The sequence below is a fragment of the Medicago sativa genome, chromosome 1 (genome assembly GCF_051527215.1).
Source record: "Medicago sativa cultivar Bolivia chromosome 1, Bolivia_mono, whole genome shotgun sequence".
Lineage (NCBI taxonomy): Eukaryota > Viridiplantae > Streptophyta > Magnoliopsida > Fabales > Fabaceae > Medicago > Medicago sativa.
In genome coordinates this window covers 7,563,432-7,580,544 of record NC_140749.1, presented here as the reverse complement: position 1 = coordinate 7,580,544, position 17,113 = coordinate 7,563,432, and the positions used below count along the sequence as shown (strand labels likewise).

General features: G+C 31.5%; 1 protein-coding gene across 1 annotated transcript; it reads left to right on the top strand.

Moving 5' to 3' along the window:
* LOC146952223 (K(+) efflux antiporter 6-like) lies at window positions 1-9,042 on the top strand. The gene is made up of 20 exons (XM_085700160.1): window positions 1-381; window positions 524-567; window positions 1,476-1,534; window positions 1,633-1,684; window positions 1,774-1,835; window positions 1,926-2,001; window positions 2,121-2,195; window positions 2,403-2,474; window positions 2,581-2,664; window positions 3,844-3,912; window positions 4,024-4,101; window positions 4,201-4,289; window positions 5,637-5,733; window positions 5,914-5,967; window positions 6,328-6,423; window positions 6,967-7,155; window positions 7,249-7,326; window positions 7,976-8,020; window positions 8,293-8,382; window positions 8,472-9,042. Exons 1-20 carry the CDS (start codon window positions 21-23, stop codon window positions 8,553-8,555), a joined length of 1,854 nt encoding a protein of 617 aa, XP_085556286.1. The 5' UTR covers window positions 1-20; the 3' UTR covers window positions 8,556-9,042.
* The last annotated feature ends 8,071 nt before the right edge of the window (window positions 9,043-17,113 follow it).

The following is a 17,113-nucleotide window of genomic DNA, read 5'->3' as shown; positions in this document are numbered from 1 at the left end:
AAGTACAATGATAGCAATTAATGAACGACTTCACCTTGACCCCTCACCATTTCAACTTGCTCACTACTCTCCCCTCGCCGGTGAACTGTAACTGCCAACTGCTAACCTTCGCCGGCGCGGCAATGTTAACACCAAAATCATTTGGTAATTGTTACAACCACTTGGTGTTGGTGGTGACAGTTATTCTCCTTCTTCTTCTACCTCATTCCTCACTCGCTATCCGATCACATGCTCACTCCGATCAAATCCAACTCATCAACTCCACCACTGACTCCAATATCTCCCTCTCCACCACTCCTCGTCAAGGTTCCTTCGCCGATATCATTGATCGTGCTCTTCAGCACGAGTTCACCGAAGAAAACGATGATCAAAACCAACAAGGTAATCATAATAAGATCTTGGATTCCTTGTGTTCAATGTTCGTCAAAAATTTTACTGAAAAAGATTTATATGTATCTTTGTAGTAGAGTTACGATTCAAGAATTTCAAACTTTTATAATCTTTAGATTTAATTTAATTACAGTGCCTGAATCGGGAGGTTTCAACAACAGTGTTGCAGAACAACAGGTTACTCTTTCATTTTTCAACTCATCATTGCATATTACTTCCATTTAGGAAAGATTTTGTTACATATAGTTTTTTAAATGATAGTTTCCTTATAAGTTGAAACATGAAATTATTTGTATTAAATAGGATCTTATAATTAGAAGCTAATCCAGAATAGGTATTAGTCAGAGATTGTATTGTAGACTTTAATGGCATAATTGAGGCAATTTTTTTTTTTTTTTTATCAAGACAGTTTTAGCCTGTCAGACTGACAATGGTGTACAAGACAGAGTGTTAGGCAGTAAAGAACCAACACGAAAAGATGGTGGATGTTGTGTTGGATGTGTGGTAAGGCTAGAAAAAATATGATTAGAAATGACAATATTAGAGAGAGACAGAGAGCTGGGGGGTAGCCACTATAGTAGAAAAGATGGTGGAAACTAAGGTCAGGTGGTTTATACATGTAGAGAGAAGACCTAGAAAGACTATAGAGGAATTATCAAGAAAAATCTAGAGATTAACAAGTTGGATAAGAGAAATTATCAATAAAAATCTATTAATGAGTTGGATAAAAATAAGGTATTTTATCCATGTAGCCGACTTGGTTGTAGTTGTATATATTTCTTTTCCTTCACCTTATTTGATGTTTCCACTTTAAAGATTTAGTTAGTGGTGAATCCGAAATCAGATTCTTTGCAAAAGTTTGCCGCATTCACACATTCAACACATCTGCGGTCTCCAAGCTTGAAATATGGACCGTCCGAACTAAATCCAGCAACCGTGGATATGTCGAATGTGTAAATGGGGCAAATTTTAGACTACAGGGAACCCTGGTTCGGTGAATATGCATCCATGGTACTTGTATATTGCATTTCATAACTTCTCTAAGGGTGATATTTTGCTAACTTAGTCCTCTTTCCTTGAATCAGGCTGTACTGGAGACTGTCGCCAGAGTCACACCGAACAAAAATGACACTAAAGATGAAAAGTACTTATTTTGACTGTTGTCTGCAACTTGAATTGATTGTCTGATCATTTGATACATTTATGTATATACTAGTTGAATGTATTTTTCTAAACTTACAGGTCATTTCAACTCCATAGAGGTGAAGACACCCCAATGTTAATTGATCGAAAGGTGATGCAGCTCAATTTTTGTTTCGTTCTTTTTGCTGATATTCATTTGAGTTTTGCAAATTTCAAATGTGTAAATTGTGCATCTTTCAGGACAACGTATTTATCATTTCTAACTTTAAATCCAAGTATCCGGTGCTGCAGCTAGATTTACGGTACTCTTCTTATTCTTGTTACATTTTCAACATAAGATGGGGTTATGTAAAAAATAACAAATGACAACTTCTTTCATTATTGTCTTATAGATTGATTTCAGACTTGGTAGTTGCTATTGTTTCGGCAACTTGTGGTGGTGTCGCGTTTGCTTTTGCTGGACAACCGGTATGAATATTCTTGTTCTATGCTTCATTCTTGACAAACGCAATCTTAGGATCTATTTCATTACAGCTTCTGTTAAATCTCTTGTACATGTAAAATATCCTGAAAGTATTATATGGCAGGTCATTACTGGATATCTTCTAGCTGGCTCCATTATTGGACCCGGAGGCTTTAACTTCATCAATGAAATGGTGCAGGTATCTGGATACAACAATCAATTGCTCTTGTAATATTTTATTCTATTATCTAAAAAAATTGCTGCTCTTCTTTTTGGTGTATTTTTAGAGTTCAGCTCAGTTGGATTTCATTTTTGTAATCTTTCCTATCTATGAAAAGAAACCTAACACTTAACAGCATTTCTTGAAAGACTTTTATCTGATATATGCAAGCCTGAATGAACTTAGGTGGAAACAGTGGCTCAATTCGGCGTGATATTTATTCTTTTTGCATTGGGCCTGGAGTTTTCCATGACAAAGGTTGGCTTATTTTTTGTTTTATCCCCTTTTCTCTTTTTTGTTATGTTTATGCTGGACTTAACTTTGATCACCTTGATTACCCTACTTTCTATATACATGCTTGCAGCTTCGAGTTGTTCGATCTGTTGCTGTTCTTGGTGGCTTACTTCAGATTTTTCTATTTATGTGCATGTGTGGTTTTACTGTATCGGTATGTTTTTTATAATTTTGACTTTCTAATTCTGAGAATTTGTTTGTTATTTTCCTTATTTAATTTTATGACTTAAACTTAATGGGGAATGCAAATAACAAACAAGCCAATCAAGAAATCTTTGGATCATGTAGTGTATGTTTGGATTTCAGTTGCAAATGTATGTTTGGCTCCAAGTATGTATGCCCCTTAGAAACTCAATTATTGCTTTGGATCCAAATGATTTATGTCGAAAGATAAGTTTGCATTTTTTCACCTATAAACCAAACATGCATGTAGTTGTCTTGTCCTCTGCAGACATTCATGCCATGTGAGATTAGTCTGACTTGGTTGCTACCTTTATTTATTGCATGATCTGACTCCCTTGTCATCCTTAAATATACTAAGAAATACTGATTTTAATACCCAAAGGTTAAGTTTCATCTTTTAAATTTTAAATTGAGAGTGCCTGATTGAATGAAGGTCTGTGCTTCAGTTAGTAGATTTTGAAAAAACTGGATTCCGCTTGATTGTCCCAAGCATGACAAATTTGAAAGAAAGTGCTGTGATGTACTTGCAGTGGAATGCAAGATCATTTTTCAGTTTCTGATTTCCTTTTTCTCATTTTCTTTCTGGATTTAATTGCGTACCTTAACGAATAGAACAGAAAACGGCAATGAAACTGTAAAGAAACAATAATGGAAGGATAATGTCTGTGTATTGTTACTGAAAATAGAACTAGAAGAGGAATAGAATTCCCACTTCTCCATGAGCTGAACTACTACACAGCTCTCTCCAAACCTTGCTATCACAGAATTCCACTCACGCCATCCCTACCAGATTTCTATCTAGTTCTCTTCCTGTAGATATATTCTACACCCTGGTATAATACAAATTGAAGGTGACATAGATGGGGGGAAAATAAGTAGCATTAAGATATACATACTGATATTTCTTAAGTTTGAAGCTTAAATGTACTAATAAACATAGTAATTTAATCAAAGGAGAAGGCATGTGTCCATGTTGTTTCTTTTTCTTGATCTAACATCTCCCATATAATATAATTTGAGTGTTTGGTGTATTTCAGTTTTAATGGATATTATGGAAGCGCAATGTTTTACTTTAAATATCTTGTGCATCAGTGGACTTTTCCATATGACATTTCGAATGCTACAGTTCTGATTGTATGCAATTTTGCAGTTATGTGGTGGTAAAGCTTCAGAAGGGATTTTTGTCGGTGCTTTCCTTTCTATGTCTTCAACAGCAGTGGTATGACAATAAAAGCAATCTGATTCTGTTCCATTTTTAAAGTGCACACACTGTCTAATGTACTTCCTTGCCGGTAATAACTTTTCTGTTTCTTCACTTTTTCTTGTTCAGGTCTTGAAGTTTTTGATGGAAAAGAACACTACTAATGCCCTTCATGGACAAGTCACAATTGGGACCCTTATTTTACAGGTACTTTGTCATTCTTTGATCTTTATTTTTCCAATATGGACAATAAATACCTCCAACAAATGCTATATTAAGACTTGTGAATTTTTTTTTTCCTTGAAGGATTGTGCTGTTGGATTGCTCTTTGCATTGCTCCCAGTTTTGGGTGGCACCTCAGGTGTTTTTCAAGGAGTGTTATCAATGACAAAGCTGTTAGTATAGAACTTCATAAGTCTTTGGCTTGTACTGATATTATTTCCATGAACATATTCTCGTAGTTTATTCTTCTCATTCTCGCTGTCCCAAAGAAAAATGGAGACAAGTTCATGCATTTGTTTGTTCAAAAATGTGATTATTATAAGTTTTTCACAAAAGTTATACTTTAATTATATGTTTAAAACTTAAAAGTATACCCTTATCAATATTTGTGTTGCAATAGCAAAGGTTAAAAGGTGAAATAACATGTCAAAATGCATGTGAACCAAAATGACTGCAAATTTATGTTAGCGGCCAACACTCGAGGGAATTTAGTCCCACATCGGATAGATAGGATTCTTGAGAAGAGTTTATAAAGAGGAGGCACTCCTCACCATACAAGCCAGTTTTGTAAGGATGAGTTAGACCTCGATATTGTGACAGTTTACACTCTTGAAAAGACTCTTGGACTCTTGAAAAGAAAAGAAAAGAAGAAAAGAACAGACATATGTATTGCTGCTGCAGCAAGACAACTGTAGCTATATGTATTGCTGCTGCAGCAAGACAATTGTAGCTAGTATATATGGTGTGACACTAGCAATCATGACACTAGCAATCATGATTGAAATGATTGCTAATGATTGCTAGTGTCACTGACCACTTTCCTTTATATCATTATAAATTCATGATTGAAATGATTGCTAGTGTCACTGACCACTTTCCTTGATATGTGTGTTAAGTGACATTACTTTGCTTATTAGTTATTACCGTTAATAAATTTTATATTTTGGTTCAGCTAAACTCTAATGCACTGAATAGCATTTCAGTTAGAATATTTTATTATAAATTCATGATTGAAATGATTGCTAGTGTCACTGAATATCATTATAAATTCATGATTGCTAGTGTCACTGACCACTTTCCTTGATATGTGTGTTAAGTGACATTACTTTGCTTATTAGTTATTACCGTTAATAAATTTTATATTTTGGTTCAGCTAAACTCTAATGCACTGAATAGCATTTCAGTTAGAATATTTTTCAGCTCAGCGCTGATCTGAGATATTCAAATGCACCTTTTATCCATTTTGAGTTCATTTGAAGATTTTGCTGAGTATATAGCATATGCTGAGTTTTTATCTAGGGTCATGTTAACCAGTGCCCCGGGGGCACTGGTTAAGGAAGCCAAAAAAAGAAATTGCAAGTTAAAAAATACACTTTTGAAACTTTTAATGCATTGGTTACACAACTTTCAATGCAAGAATTACTATATTTGCTCCCTTAACCAGTGCCCCGGGGGCACTAGTTAACATTTCCCTTTTATCTAATATGCAACATGTTGCTGATACTCCTTTCTTAATCCAGGTTGGTGACATTGATTGCATTTCTCTCTATTCTGTCAATATTGTCTCGCACTTGCCTTCCGTGGTTGCTTAAACTGATGATAAGTCTATCGTCACAGGTTCATATTATTATCCCTCTTTAATGATAAAATACCCATGGAAGAGGTTGCTTGTTTTCTTAATGTCATACAACAATGGCAGGGGTGTGGAATTGAATTGAATTTTTTTTGTTTGGTTCTTATGGCAATTCATTTTTGTCTGACTGTTTTTGTGGTTGAATAAAAACCATGTTCGTGCAGACAAATGAACTCTATCAGCTGGCATCTGTTGCAATCTGCTTGCTTGTAGCCTGGGTTTGTTCTCTTCCTTATTTTTCACATTTCTGTATTTTTCTTTGGAATGCTTTATGTTTCATTTGTTCTTACAAGCAAAAAAGATATACAAATGTCGTTTTTTGATGTGCTTCACCTTATTTTCAGAGGGTCTCAGCAGTAACTTACTCGTGTGTGTGTGCGCACACTTGCTGTGCTTTGTTTTTCTAGAGTTTATGTTTAAAAGGCCTTTTGTACCAATTTCTTTGGCATGAGTTATGCATCTTTGTATGTTATGATTGTCTTCGAATAGTTCATGTGTTCTGTTGCTTGATTACCTTGCTGTTACTTGTCAAGCACTACCTTTTTAGCTGATTGCACTTACATATTTCATATTTTCAGTGTAGCGATAAGCTGGGATTAAGTCTAGAACTAGGTTCCTTTGCTGCTGGAGTGATGATTGCAACCACTGATCTGGCTCCACATACACTAGAACAAGTAAGATATTTTACAGGATGTGGAAAATGCATGTAGTGTGAGCATGGACACAAATATCAATTGATTGTTGAATGGTGACATGCATTGATGTAACTTGTATGCATTGTATTCAGATAAATGCATAAAAATTCTAAATATTGGTTGCATAAAATGCATTAGATTCTGTGTTTTTATCATCCACCTTATTGAAAGACTAACGGTAATGAGTGGAAAAAAAAATGACTTACCGCCTTTTTAAGTAGTATCAGTCTGCAAAAAGAATTAATGTGTTCTGGATGAACTTTGATGACATCCATCCATGTACTTCCACTGGTCATTTTTTCTGAATTCTTCGAATGTGGTGTAATAAAAAATCTTTTTTTCTCTACTAACCATAGATTTAGAGCATATATGTAGATTTTCCTTCTTTACAAGCTGGTGCCTTATGATTGTTTAGTGCATATTTCAGAGTCCATTTTTTCTGTGTTCTTAATTAAAATGCTTGATAATATATGAATGGTTTATGGAAAAAATTGACAATTGTTCACTTTTTTTTTGTTGTAGATTGAACCCATTTGCAATCTTTTCGCTGCACTTTTCCTTTCAAGCATTGGAATGCTGATTCATGTTCATTTCCTCTGGAACCATGTTGATATTTTGGTAGCATCGGTTATTTTGGTGATTGTTATAAAAACAATCATAATTGCTTCAGTTGTAAAAGGATTTGGTTACAATAACAAGACTTCAGTACTTGTAAGCTTTATTTCATGATTTGAATTTAGAAGATTATAATGCAGTTTTTGTATTCTTTTAATGATTGACATACTTGAATTCATCCATTTATAGGTAGGAATGTCCATGGCACAGATAGGAGAATTTGCTTTTGTTCTTCTCAGTCGTGCTTCAAATCTTCATCTAGTTGAGGTTAGTGACATTATGGCTTTTTGCAATGATGTTAATTATGTGTTCAGTTGCTTGACTCCTAAAGAAGATCATGCTGCCTCACCAGAAGTTCTTGTTGCATAAAATGGCGATGATGTTGAACTCAGACTTGTTGCATGGAATGGATTAAAATGACTTATTAGCTCATTAGTTGGCTTGATATATAAATATGTAGATACTTTTCAAAAAATAATTATAAAATAGCATTTACTTTATTCAATATATATTGTCATTTAACTTTGTTTTGGTTTGACAAATTTGAAAGTATAACCAATTTCAAGCTATATTCAATATATATTGTCACCTTAAGCTATATTTCAAGCTATTTGAATAACTTTGTTTAAAACAATTTGTCAAACCAAAACAAAGTTAAATGACAATATATATATTGAATAAAGTAAATGATATATTATAATTATTTTTTGAAAAGTATCTACATATTTATATATCAAGCCAACTAATGAGCTAATAAGTCATTTTAATCCAGCCTTTATCGATTCTGATATTTGATTCATTTCAAGCTAAATTTGAAAGTATAACCAATTTCAAGCTTGAAATATAGCTTGAAATTCTAGCTTAAATTTGAAAGTATAACCAGCCTTTATCGATTCTGATATTTGATTCATTTCAGGGTAAGCTATATCTGCTGCTTCTTGGGACCACAGCTCTTAGTCTGGTAAGATATTATTTTATATTTGAATCAATAGTTACTAGGTTCCTTTGCTGACCTCTGGTCTATACAGCTTTCTAACTTTTTGCTTAAAGATAAGTTAGTGGACAAGGAGCCTTAAGTTCTGTTATAATTTGTTGTCCCATATACTCCCATACGACAGTGCAGGCAGTGCATATGCATCGCCTGTTTGGTTTGAAAAAATGTGTTTATTCTTTATTTATGCTTTCAAGCACAGCTGATTAATCCCCGAGTAATTTCTGAACGCATTTCTGCAGGTGACGACTCCTTTACTTTTCAAGCTGATTCCTGCTGTAGTGCATCTTGGTGTGCTATTGAGGTGGTTTTCTCCTGACAGTGCAGTAGAGGTAATCACCTGTCATTTGGTTATTTCCATTTGCGTGATTCTTTTGTTTCGTTACTCTGAAGCTCTGTTGATTTTGTTGTCTAAGCATAGATTGGATACAAGGTAGATAACCTCCGCTCAGATAGTGGCAAGCAGCGAGTAGTTTTGATAGACCAAGAAGCTCATGATTGTTAATCATTGCACTGCACCAAGGAATTTCCAATTTTTGCGCGTCATTATTTTTCGACAGGGTTATGGATGCAAGTATCCATCATCCGATCCTGTTCCATGATGGTTACTTGCATACCAAACTGACCAAATACTAACCAAACCAATCCGAACCCCAGTGAAGTAAAGAACAGGGGAGGGGATTGATATAAGAGTATAGACAACTGACAAGACCAACATTGATGCAGTGGAAGATATTTATTCCATAAATTCATTCTACAATTATTTACCTTTCCCATGCTCATAAATGTATGATGTGGTTTGAACGATGTAATCTTTTTTTTGGTGGTGGCTGAGGTTCAAACGATGTAATCTGATAGCGATTATCCCTACTGACGTGCCCATCTATTTTCTTTTTTATTGTGTTTTGTTGTATATAGTGTATTGTATAATATCTGTTTTATTGTCTTGTATAATAACTGATTTGATTAATTCATTTGTTTCAAATTCAATATATTCATGTTGTATGCTTTTAAATGTAAATTTGAATTTAAAAAAACTTGTGACGTTAAGGACAATTTATGACAGAAAAGTGTTTGATTAAAATTGGTAGTTAGTTTCGAAATTCATACAATTAATGGTGTAGATTTAAATTTGAAAAAGAAATTGGATTGTTTAGGGTAAATTTGTCGAAGAAAAATTTAGTTATTAGCAGTCAATTTTAGGTGAAAAAACTTCAGTTGCTAGGAATATTGCATATATTTTTGTCAAAAAAAAAAAGGAATATTGCATATATGAGGTCGGAGTTTGAATTCCAAACACTTCAGTCATTCACCTTAATAGATAAATTTATAGCTACTACTCCCTCCGTCCCACAATACATGACACAGTTGATCATATTACGTATACCAATGCATAATTTTGACTTTAAATATCTTGAATAATATATTAGAAAAAATTATGAAAATTTGATATTTTGAAAATACTCATCGAGACGAATCTAACGACATCTTATATGATATTATTTATCTTTGTATATTATTAGAAAAATATGGTCAAAGTAAGTTGGGTCAAAATTGCACATTTTCAAATGGGTCATCTATTGCGGGACGGAGGGAGTATGTTATTTGACCCAAAAAAAAAATCTTTTATACTCCCTCCGGTCCTATTTACAAAAGAAAGTAGACTTTTGAGATACATTGAATAATTTATGTATCTAGTCAAGAATCTAAACCAAATACATAAATTGTTTAATGTATCTAAAAAATTAGTTGTCTCTTGTAAATAGGACCGGAGGGAGTATGTTGTTATGGGTTTTAGCGAAAGTAGTGAGGGTATTCCTTTCTAGTATCTATGCTATCATTTGAATGGTTGGACAAATATTAGTTAATTGAGCAATGTTATATCTCTAGAAAAATAACATCAAGAATTCTTCAAGAATAAAGAGCAACCAATCACAATGCACTATTTGCCACAATTTAAGGAGGAGTGGCTGAAAAATAGAAAGTGAACAAATAAATCATGCAATTAAATCTTATCAACTGTATCTTGAAAAATTCTTGATACTATTTTTCTAAAAAAATAACATTTTCCTAATTATAAACATATAACTAGGTATTCCTTTCTGGTATCTATGCTATTATTTACTTCATATTAATTAAAATAGTTAAATCTTATTAAAATAGAAACAACTCTACTACATGAACAACATTAAACACTATTTTCTCTGTATTTTATGGAAAATGCTAGATATCAAGAATGGATTTTCTTGATGAATTCAAGAATGACATGGCAGAATAATCACCCTTAGATTTTAATCTTATTTATTAAAGTTTCATAAAAAAAATACATAACACCCACACCACCCCATGATTTCCGGCCAGACTGAGATTTTATTGGCTAACATTAATTTCGTGACAATTTCTTGATAAAATCTTTCTTGATAAATAGCATTGCTCGTATTTTATTATGTCACTTTGAGGGGGGGAAATATTGCAACAAATATAAGCCACTTTTACAATACCTATTTACGCAAAGCTTGGCTAAATCTGACCGATATTTCTACTATGTTGCTTGTTTTGGAAAATTAAATATCTAAAGAATCTTAATTAAAAAAAAAAAGACTTAGCATTTAGAAAAAGAAAAAAAATTGGTCTTCTTTCATTCACACATGTTTACTTCATATCATTCAAAACATGTTTACTTATCATTTAAAACAAGCGAAGTACTACAAGCTGTAATCAAACCAAAATTTTGGTGACTACCATAACATCACCATGACACCCTTGTTAAAGAGGGAGCAATATAATTTACATGTCTCCTAGCAAAATCAACGTCATAGCTTAAAAATGAAGTAAATAATTCCTTTACACTTTTCTAAAATGGCAACTATGTCAATTTGGTAGAAGTTGTCTTTGTAAACACTATCCATCACTGATTTCAATCACGCTCTATAGTGATTTTAATGGCCACAACATATGATGTTTGAGACTGATGAGGACGGAGAGTGATTGTTGGTGCACAAGAAATGAGAAATAAGGGACTCCCGATAACTTCTAAGTGAAAGAGACACATTAATGAATCAAATTCGCATTGAAATGTAAGAGTGCATGGTTGTAAGATGACTTATAAGAGTTGATTAATACTACTTATACGAGTAAGATTCTTATCTTTTCGGTAGTTCATACCATAAAGATTCTTTAATTAATCATGTTTGACTTAGAGCAATTTTACGATAAGTGATTTATTGATAAGTTTTCTAATGTGTGCGTGGGAACAAAACACTAAAGTTTTCCAAAAAGTAATATGCGATGCCAAGATGTTTTAGCCTTCACAAAATTGTCTTATGAAATTCACACGCACACACCATTAATACAAAAACAGTCATGTTCCATAAACAAATGTTGCATCAACGTGACATGCACTTCTCAAATATTAATCAAATTAGTTCATAAACAAGATGTTCATCACATTAAAAGTATAATAAAATGTTTTTTATATTTATTTTGAAGTTATTATTGGATTTAGTGGAAGAAATGTTCCTAAATTTTATACGATTTTTTTAATATATTTTGACCATTTAAGCGGTTGACATAATATTTGGTTGTTGCCTCAATAAAAATGATATTGGGTTATGTGATGTATAAAATATTTTATCTTTTCTTAACTGTAGACAATAATTTGATGCTCATAGTATAATATTTAAAACAAAAAATGTTCTGGATGTTTTATGTCGACTGCCGTAGCTGCTGAATATGAGTGATACAAAGGAGACCACAACAATTCCATGTGAAAATTGCATCAATGACAAAAACTAGCTTACCTCCAGCTTTCATTGGATGCAACAAAGGTTGGCAATTTTTTTAATTTATAACTTCAAGAACTGCATGTGCCACCAATTGCTTTACTTAGCAATGCAGAAATTCCTCCAATACCAAATTGGGAACGTTGTAGCTTTTCCTCGTTCCTTGCATTGGCTAGATAGAATCTTACAGTAAAAAAATGGCTATAGAATCTTTTATATCTTCCCGAATGGTCTATTGTTGAATTACTTAAGGGAGGTTAATTGGTCAAATGAAACTCATAGATTTGAGGATCTTTTAAGCATCGTCATGCTAACAAGTTTAATGACATTGTTGTTTAAATTGGATATTGCTAACAAGTGCTTCAAGACCATCCCAAATGGTGAGGTATTCACCAATTAAGATCCGGTACTTAATAGGTATCTCTATTAGATTTCCCTCAAAAAAAAAAAAGTATCTCCATTGGAAGAAAAAATGGTAGTGTTAACTTGTGCCCTTATGACACATGTTAAAAACTTAAAAAAGAAATATCATCTAAAATTTTGTGCATTCAAATCCCTAAAAGGTTAAAATTAAATGTAATGCCCACATTTCAATAAACTATTTATATATTTGATTCATTAATTTGTGCCTTAAAGGCACAAGTTAGCATTTTCCTTAAAAAATCATTGGTGAGTTGCTTTTGTTGAAATGTAAATGATAAAGAGTTATTGGTGAGACTCATTCATACCTTTGGTAAGAGGGTCTCCATTGGAGTGGTTGAGTATTTATTAAGTACTATTATTAAAAAATTGTAAAAAATGATGTGTACATGTGGGAGCCGTTTAAGACCTCAAAATTGAGAGTCTCCATTCTCATCCACAATGGAGACATTTTTGGGTTCTTAGATGGGTCTCACGTATACACATCACTTATTTGTAATTTTTTAATAATAGTACCTAATAAGCACTCAATTACTCCAACCCAGATCTCACACAAAGTTCTCAAATGGGACTCACTAATCAAATACCAATAACTTTATATCATTATATTTCAATTTTTTAATATTAAAATAGTGCGGGTCCCGCTTAAAAGTGTGAGTCTTAAGTAAGACCCCGAGTCTTATAAGACCCTGAAAAAGATTCTCCCCGTTGGGGTACCTAATAGGTACGGGGTCTTAAATAGTTAAGATTCTCCCAATGGAGATGGTCTAAGGGTATTGTTTAAGGAACTCACAAAAAGAAATTTTATCTTGAAAATACAAATCAAACACATGTAAAAGTTATAACTACACAATCTCATATCTAAAAATTAATATTTTTGGTTGCTTAAACAATATCTCAAAGGCACTTGTTAGCATTTCCCGGTAAAAAAATTTAAAAACAAAATTTATTTTAAAATGTCAAAGTTACAAATACACACTTTTTTATTCTATAACTTATGTTTAAGAACACTTATTAACATTTTGGTAAAAAAGACACTTATTAGTATTTTTCTATAAATATTATGGTTAGTTTAACTCGAGTTATTTTTTAATGTATTAACAAATATAATATATTTTGAAAAATATTATTTCTTTTTATTTAATTTTGTATGTGAACATGTTTCATTGAATTATATTTTTAGAATAATAACATTAAATAGAATAAAATTAGGTATCTTTTATTTATATTTTGGCAGACTTTTGTAATATTTGAGTCGAAAGAATATTTTTTTTAGGTATGTTTTATTTATATTTTGGCAGACTTTTGTAATATTTGAGTCGAAAGATTTTTTTTTTAGTGGTATTTTTAATTGCTGAGCCATTTGTAAACTCTTGTACTTTAAGAATTATCTAATCATATAGAGAAGCATCATTTCTTTAACAATAAAAATTATGCTAATTAATTTTATATATAAGTTTTTTTAAAAAATTTGAGATTCACTAGCATTTTTGGTAATAACCAATTTTTGAATTATTTTTAAAGGTTGTGTGACTGATATTTTTGTGTAAATTAGATTTGAAATTTTTTCTTCATATTTTTAACATATTGTTAACCTTAATTTTTTTATATAATTGTATTTTGAAAAATACATTCATCACAAAAACAGCCCAAAAAATATTTCCCTTTTCCTATAAATTTTCTCTTTTATATAATTTTCAATAAATTTAACTACTACAATTTTAAAATAATATAATTTTTTGCATGTGTGTGGCTACCAAGCTGTAACCTCAAATTTGTAGTTTTTGCCTCTAAATCTGGTTTTTAATCTCGCATTGTTTATTTTTTACACGAATGTATTAAAACAAAAATCATTTTATCTTTAACTAAGTTTATATTTTTGAGGGAAGAGTCGAAAGAATATTATTTAGTTTGAATTTACAAATCTACAAATTACATGTTTGACATCTTAGTGAGTTTGTTAGAGTCATTATAATTCACTATGATTTTAAGAAACTTTACTTTACTTTTTTACAAAATCATAATGATTTACCTTGATTCTTACATACTTACCAAAATACTAGAGTGAAAATATACATCCTCGTAGTAAATGCAAATGACCATAAGTATTTTTGAATCTTATGATATTAGGATTTTGATGTTCGAAATTTAACTCACCAAAAACTTTTGTCAAAAAAAAAGTTGTATTAAATAAATTTACTTCGTAAGACATTATAGATATTACATTTGAAATTTATTTTCGTCTATTACTTGTAATTTTAGAACATCAAAATACAATTGGGGAAATAGTCACTTTAGTCTCTGAATGAGGAACGAATAGTCATAATAGTCCCTCAATGTATCGAAATTTCAAAATAGTCCCTGACTGTGCATTTTGTTAGTCAAAATAGTCCTTGATATTAAAATATTTCATTAATGTTGTCATATTAGTCCTTCAATAGACTTACTTATTATCATATTAGTCTTTATACGTACTTACTTATTGTCATTTTAGTCCCTATATAAAAAGAGTTATTGTGAGTATTAAGGGATTATTTAAGCGTTAAGGACTATTTTGACTAACAAAGTGGATAATCAGGGACTATTTTAGAATTTTGATACATTGAAGGACTAGTATGACTACTTGCTACACATTCAGGGATCAAAGTGACTATTACCCCAAATACAATTTGTAAACTCTTTTTAATAAATTCTCACATTGTTATCTAACTCTTACTTTGAACTACTCCAACTAACATGGACATTCAATTTTCGCATTCATTTGACTATAATAATCAATACAACTATCTCATAAGTCTTAAATCAACTGACAATTGTTAGGTCGGATGTCATGATCGAGGTTCGAACCTCGACACTTCCATTTTATACATATGAGTTTATGATGTATTTATCATTTCTTCTATATGTCAAAAAAATTAATACAATTGATTATTAAAAAAAGAAAGTATACATAACTAAAATGACAATTAGAGAATCTCTCTTGAAAGATGTCTTATCTAATAACATGTACTCCCTCCGGTCCTAAATATAAGCAAATTTCACTTTTTAGGTTCATTCAATTAATGATGTATGTGGTTCATATTATGGACCACATACATCATTAATTGAATGAATGTAAAAAGTCAAATTTGCTTATATTTAGGACCGGAGGGAGTAGCACTTAACTACTTTCACTGAAGAAGTAAGAGGGATTCTTATTGAAATGTACACACATAAACACACAAATGTGGTATCGTTGTATATTTTATTCAACTTCTTTCATCATATTTTTCAAATAAAAAATTAATATATGAATTCAATGTTAAAAATGGAGTGACGTTTTAAAAGTTGTTCAATTAGAGTGAATAAGTGTTCATTAAAAATTAAAAATAAAATGAATATATGATGATGTTTACACAAAGTCTACTTAAGCTACATCCTAATATGCGTACAATTGAAATCTTATTATGAGATAAAGAATGATTATTCTAAACATTTGCATGCAATTGTTCACTTTTTTTTTTTTTTTTACTAGTTTAGATAATTGATTTTGTGTTCAAATCCAACCATTTGAATAATGAATCAAAATTTAAACCTCAACCGAAAGAAGGGTATCATGTAATGTCCGACACAAAAATACGCAGCAAAATGGTGAATACCTACATGTAAAGGAGTAAACAACACCGACATACCATTGGCATTACTTGCAACCCGTTGCACACAAAAACACCCAGTCCAATCCAATTGCCCAATTGTTCGTATCACAATAACATTGCTTGTTGGTACATTAGAGACTGTGTCAATGTCTGCTTATAATGTTGATAAGCCTCTTTCCATTGCTCCAAAAGCCAAGTTAGGCCAGTTATATTATGGGCAACTCTCAACACATTAATTACTTGCCAAATTGCTCTTTCAAAAAAAAAAAAATTACTTGCCAAATTGCTCTCTGAGTTTCAGATTTCTCAATTCTTAAAAAAAAAAATATTCAGAAGGAAATAGCTTTTGATAGAAGCCAAAAAAACTGATCTATATCTTTTGAAATATCTGTGTCATGTTCCAATAAAATGAGTAGTAACTAAACAACGCCGTCTTAACAAATATTGAGGCATAAAGTAAAATCTAATAATAAAGTCTTTTTAAAATTATAATTTTTTAAAGGGTCATGTTAACTTGTGCCCTAAGGGCACAAGTTAATGATCTAAAAAAAGAAATAAAACATAAGTTTTGTATTGAAAAAATAAATTTTAAAACTTTCAAAGCATTGAATGCACAATTTCCAAGAATTAGTTTATACAATTGGCTTCTAAACTTGTGTCTTAAGGGCACAAGTTAACATTTCCCTTTTTTAAATAATTTATGTAATTTGTATTTTTCATGCTTTTTGAGATGTAAAATAGTTAAGTTTATTAAATTATCATAATCAAATTTATTTAAAAATTCATTGTCAATAGAAAATGTAGCTAAATCAGTAGATAATTGGAGACGGAAAGTAAGACATCAAGAGAAAGAGAGAGTCCAAATGTTAAAAAAGGAGCAATGTATCACAACATATACACATACATGCTAATGATGATCAACCACAATTACGGAGTGTTAATCACAAAATATATTAATAACAAAGCGCATTGCTATATATCTAGAGAGATTTTATCTAGAATTGATTCAGAAAAGATCTCAGCCAATTAAATTTGTTATTTGCCGGAAATCAAAGGATGTAATGATGTGTAATTAAGGAAAAGTGTTAGCAAATACTCCCTCCGTCTCATAATATTAGCCATTTAAGGTTTATGCACGATTATTAAGTAAATGATTAATTGTGTTGATTTCAATGGTAAAATTAGTGACATTTACTAAAAACCCTTATTAATTGTAGTTAGTGGGA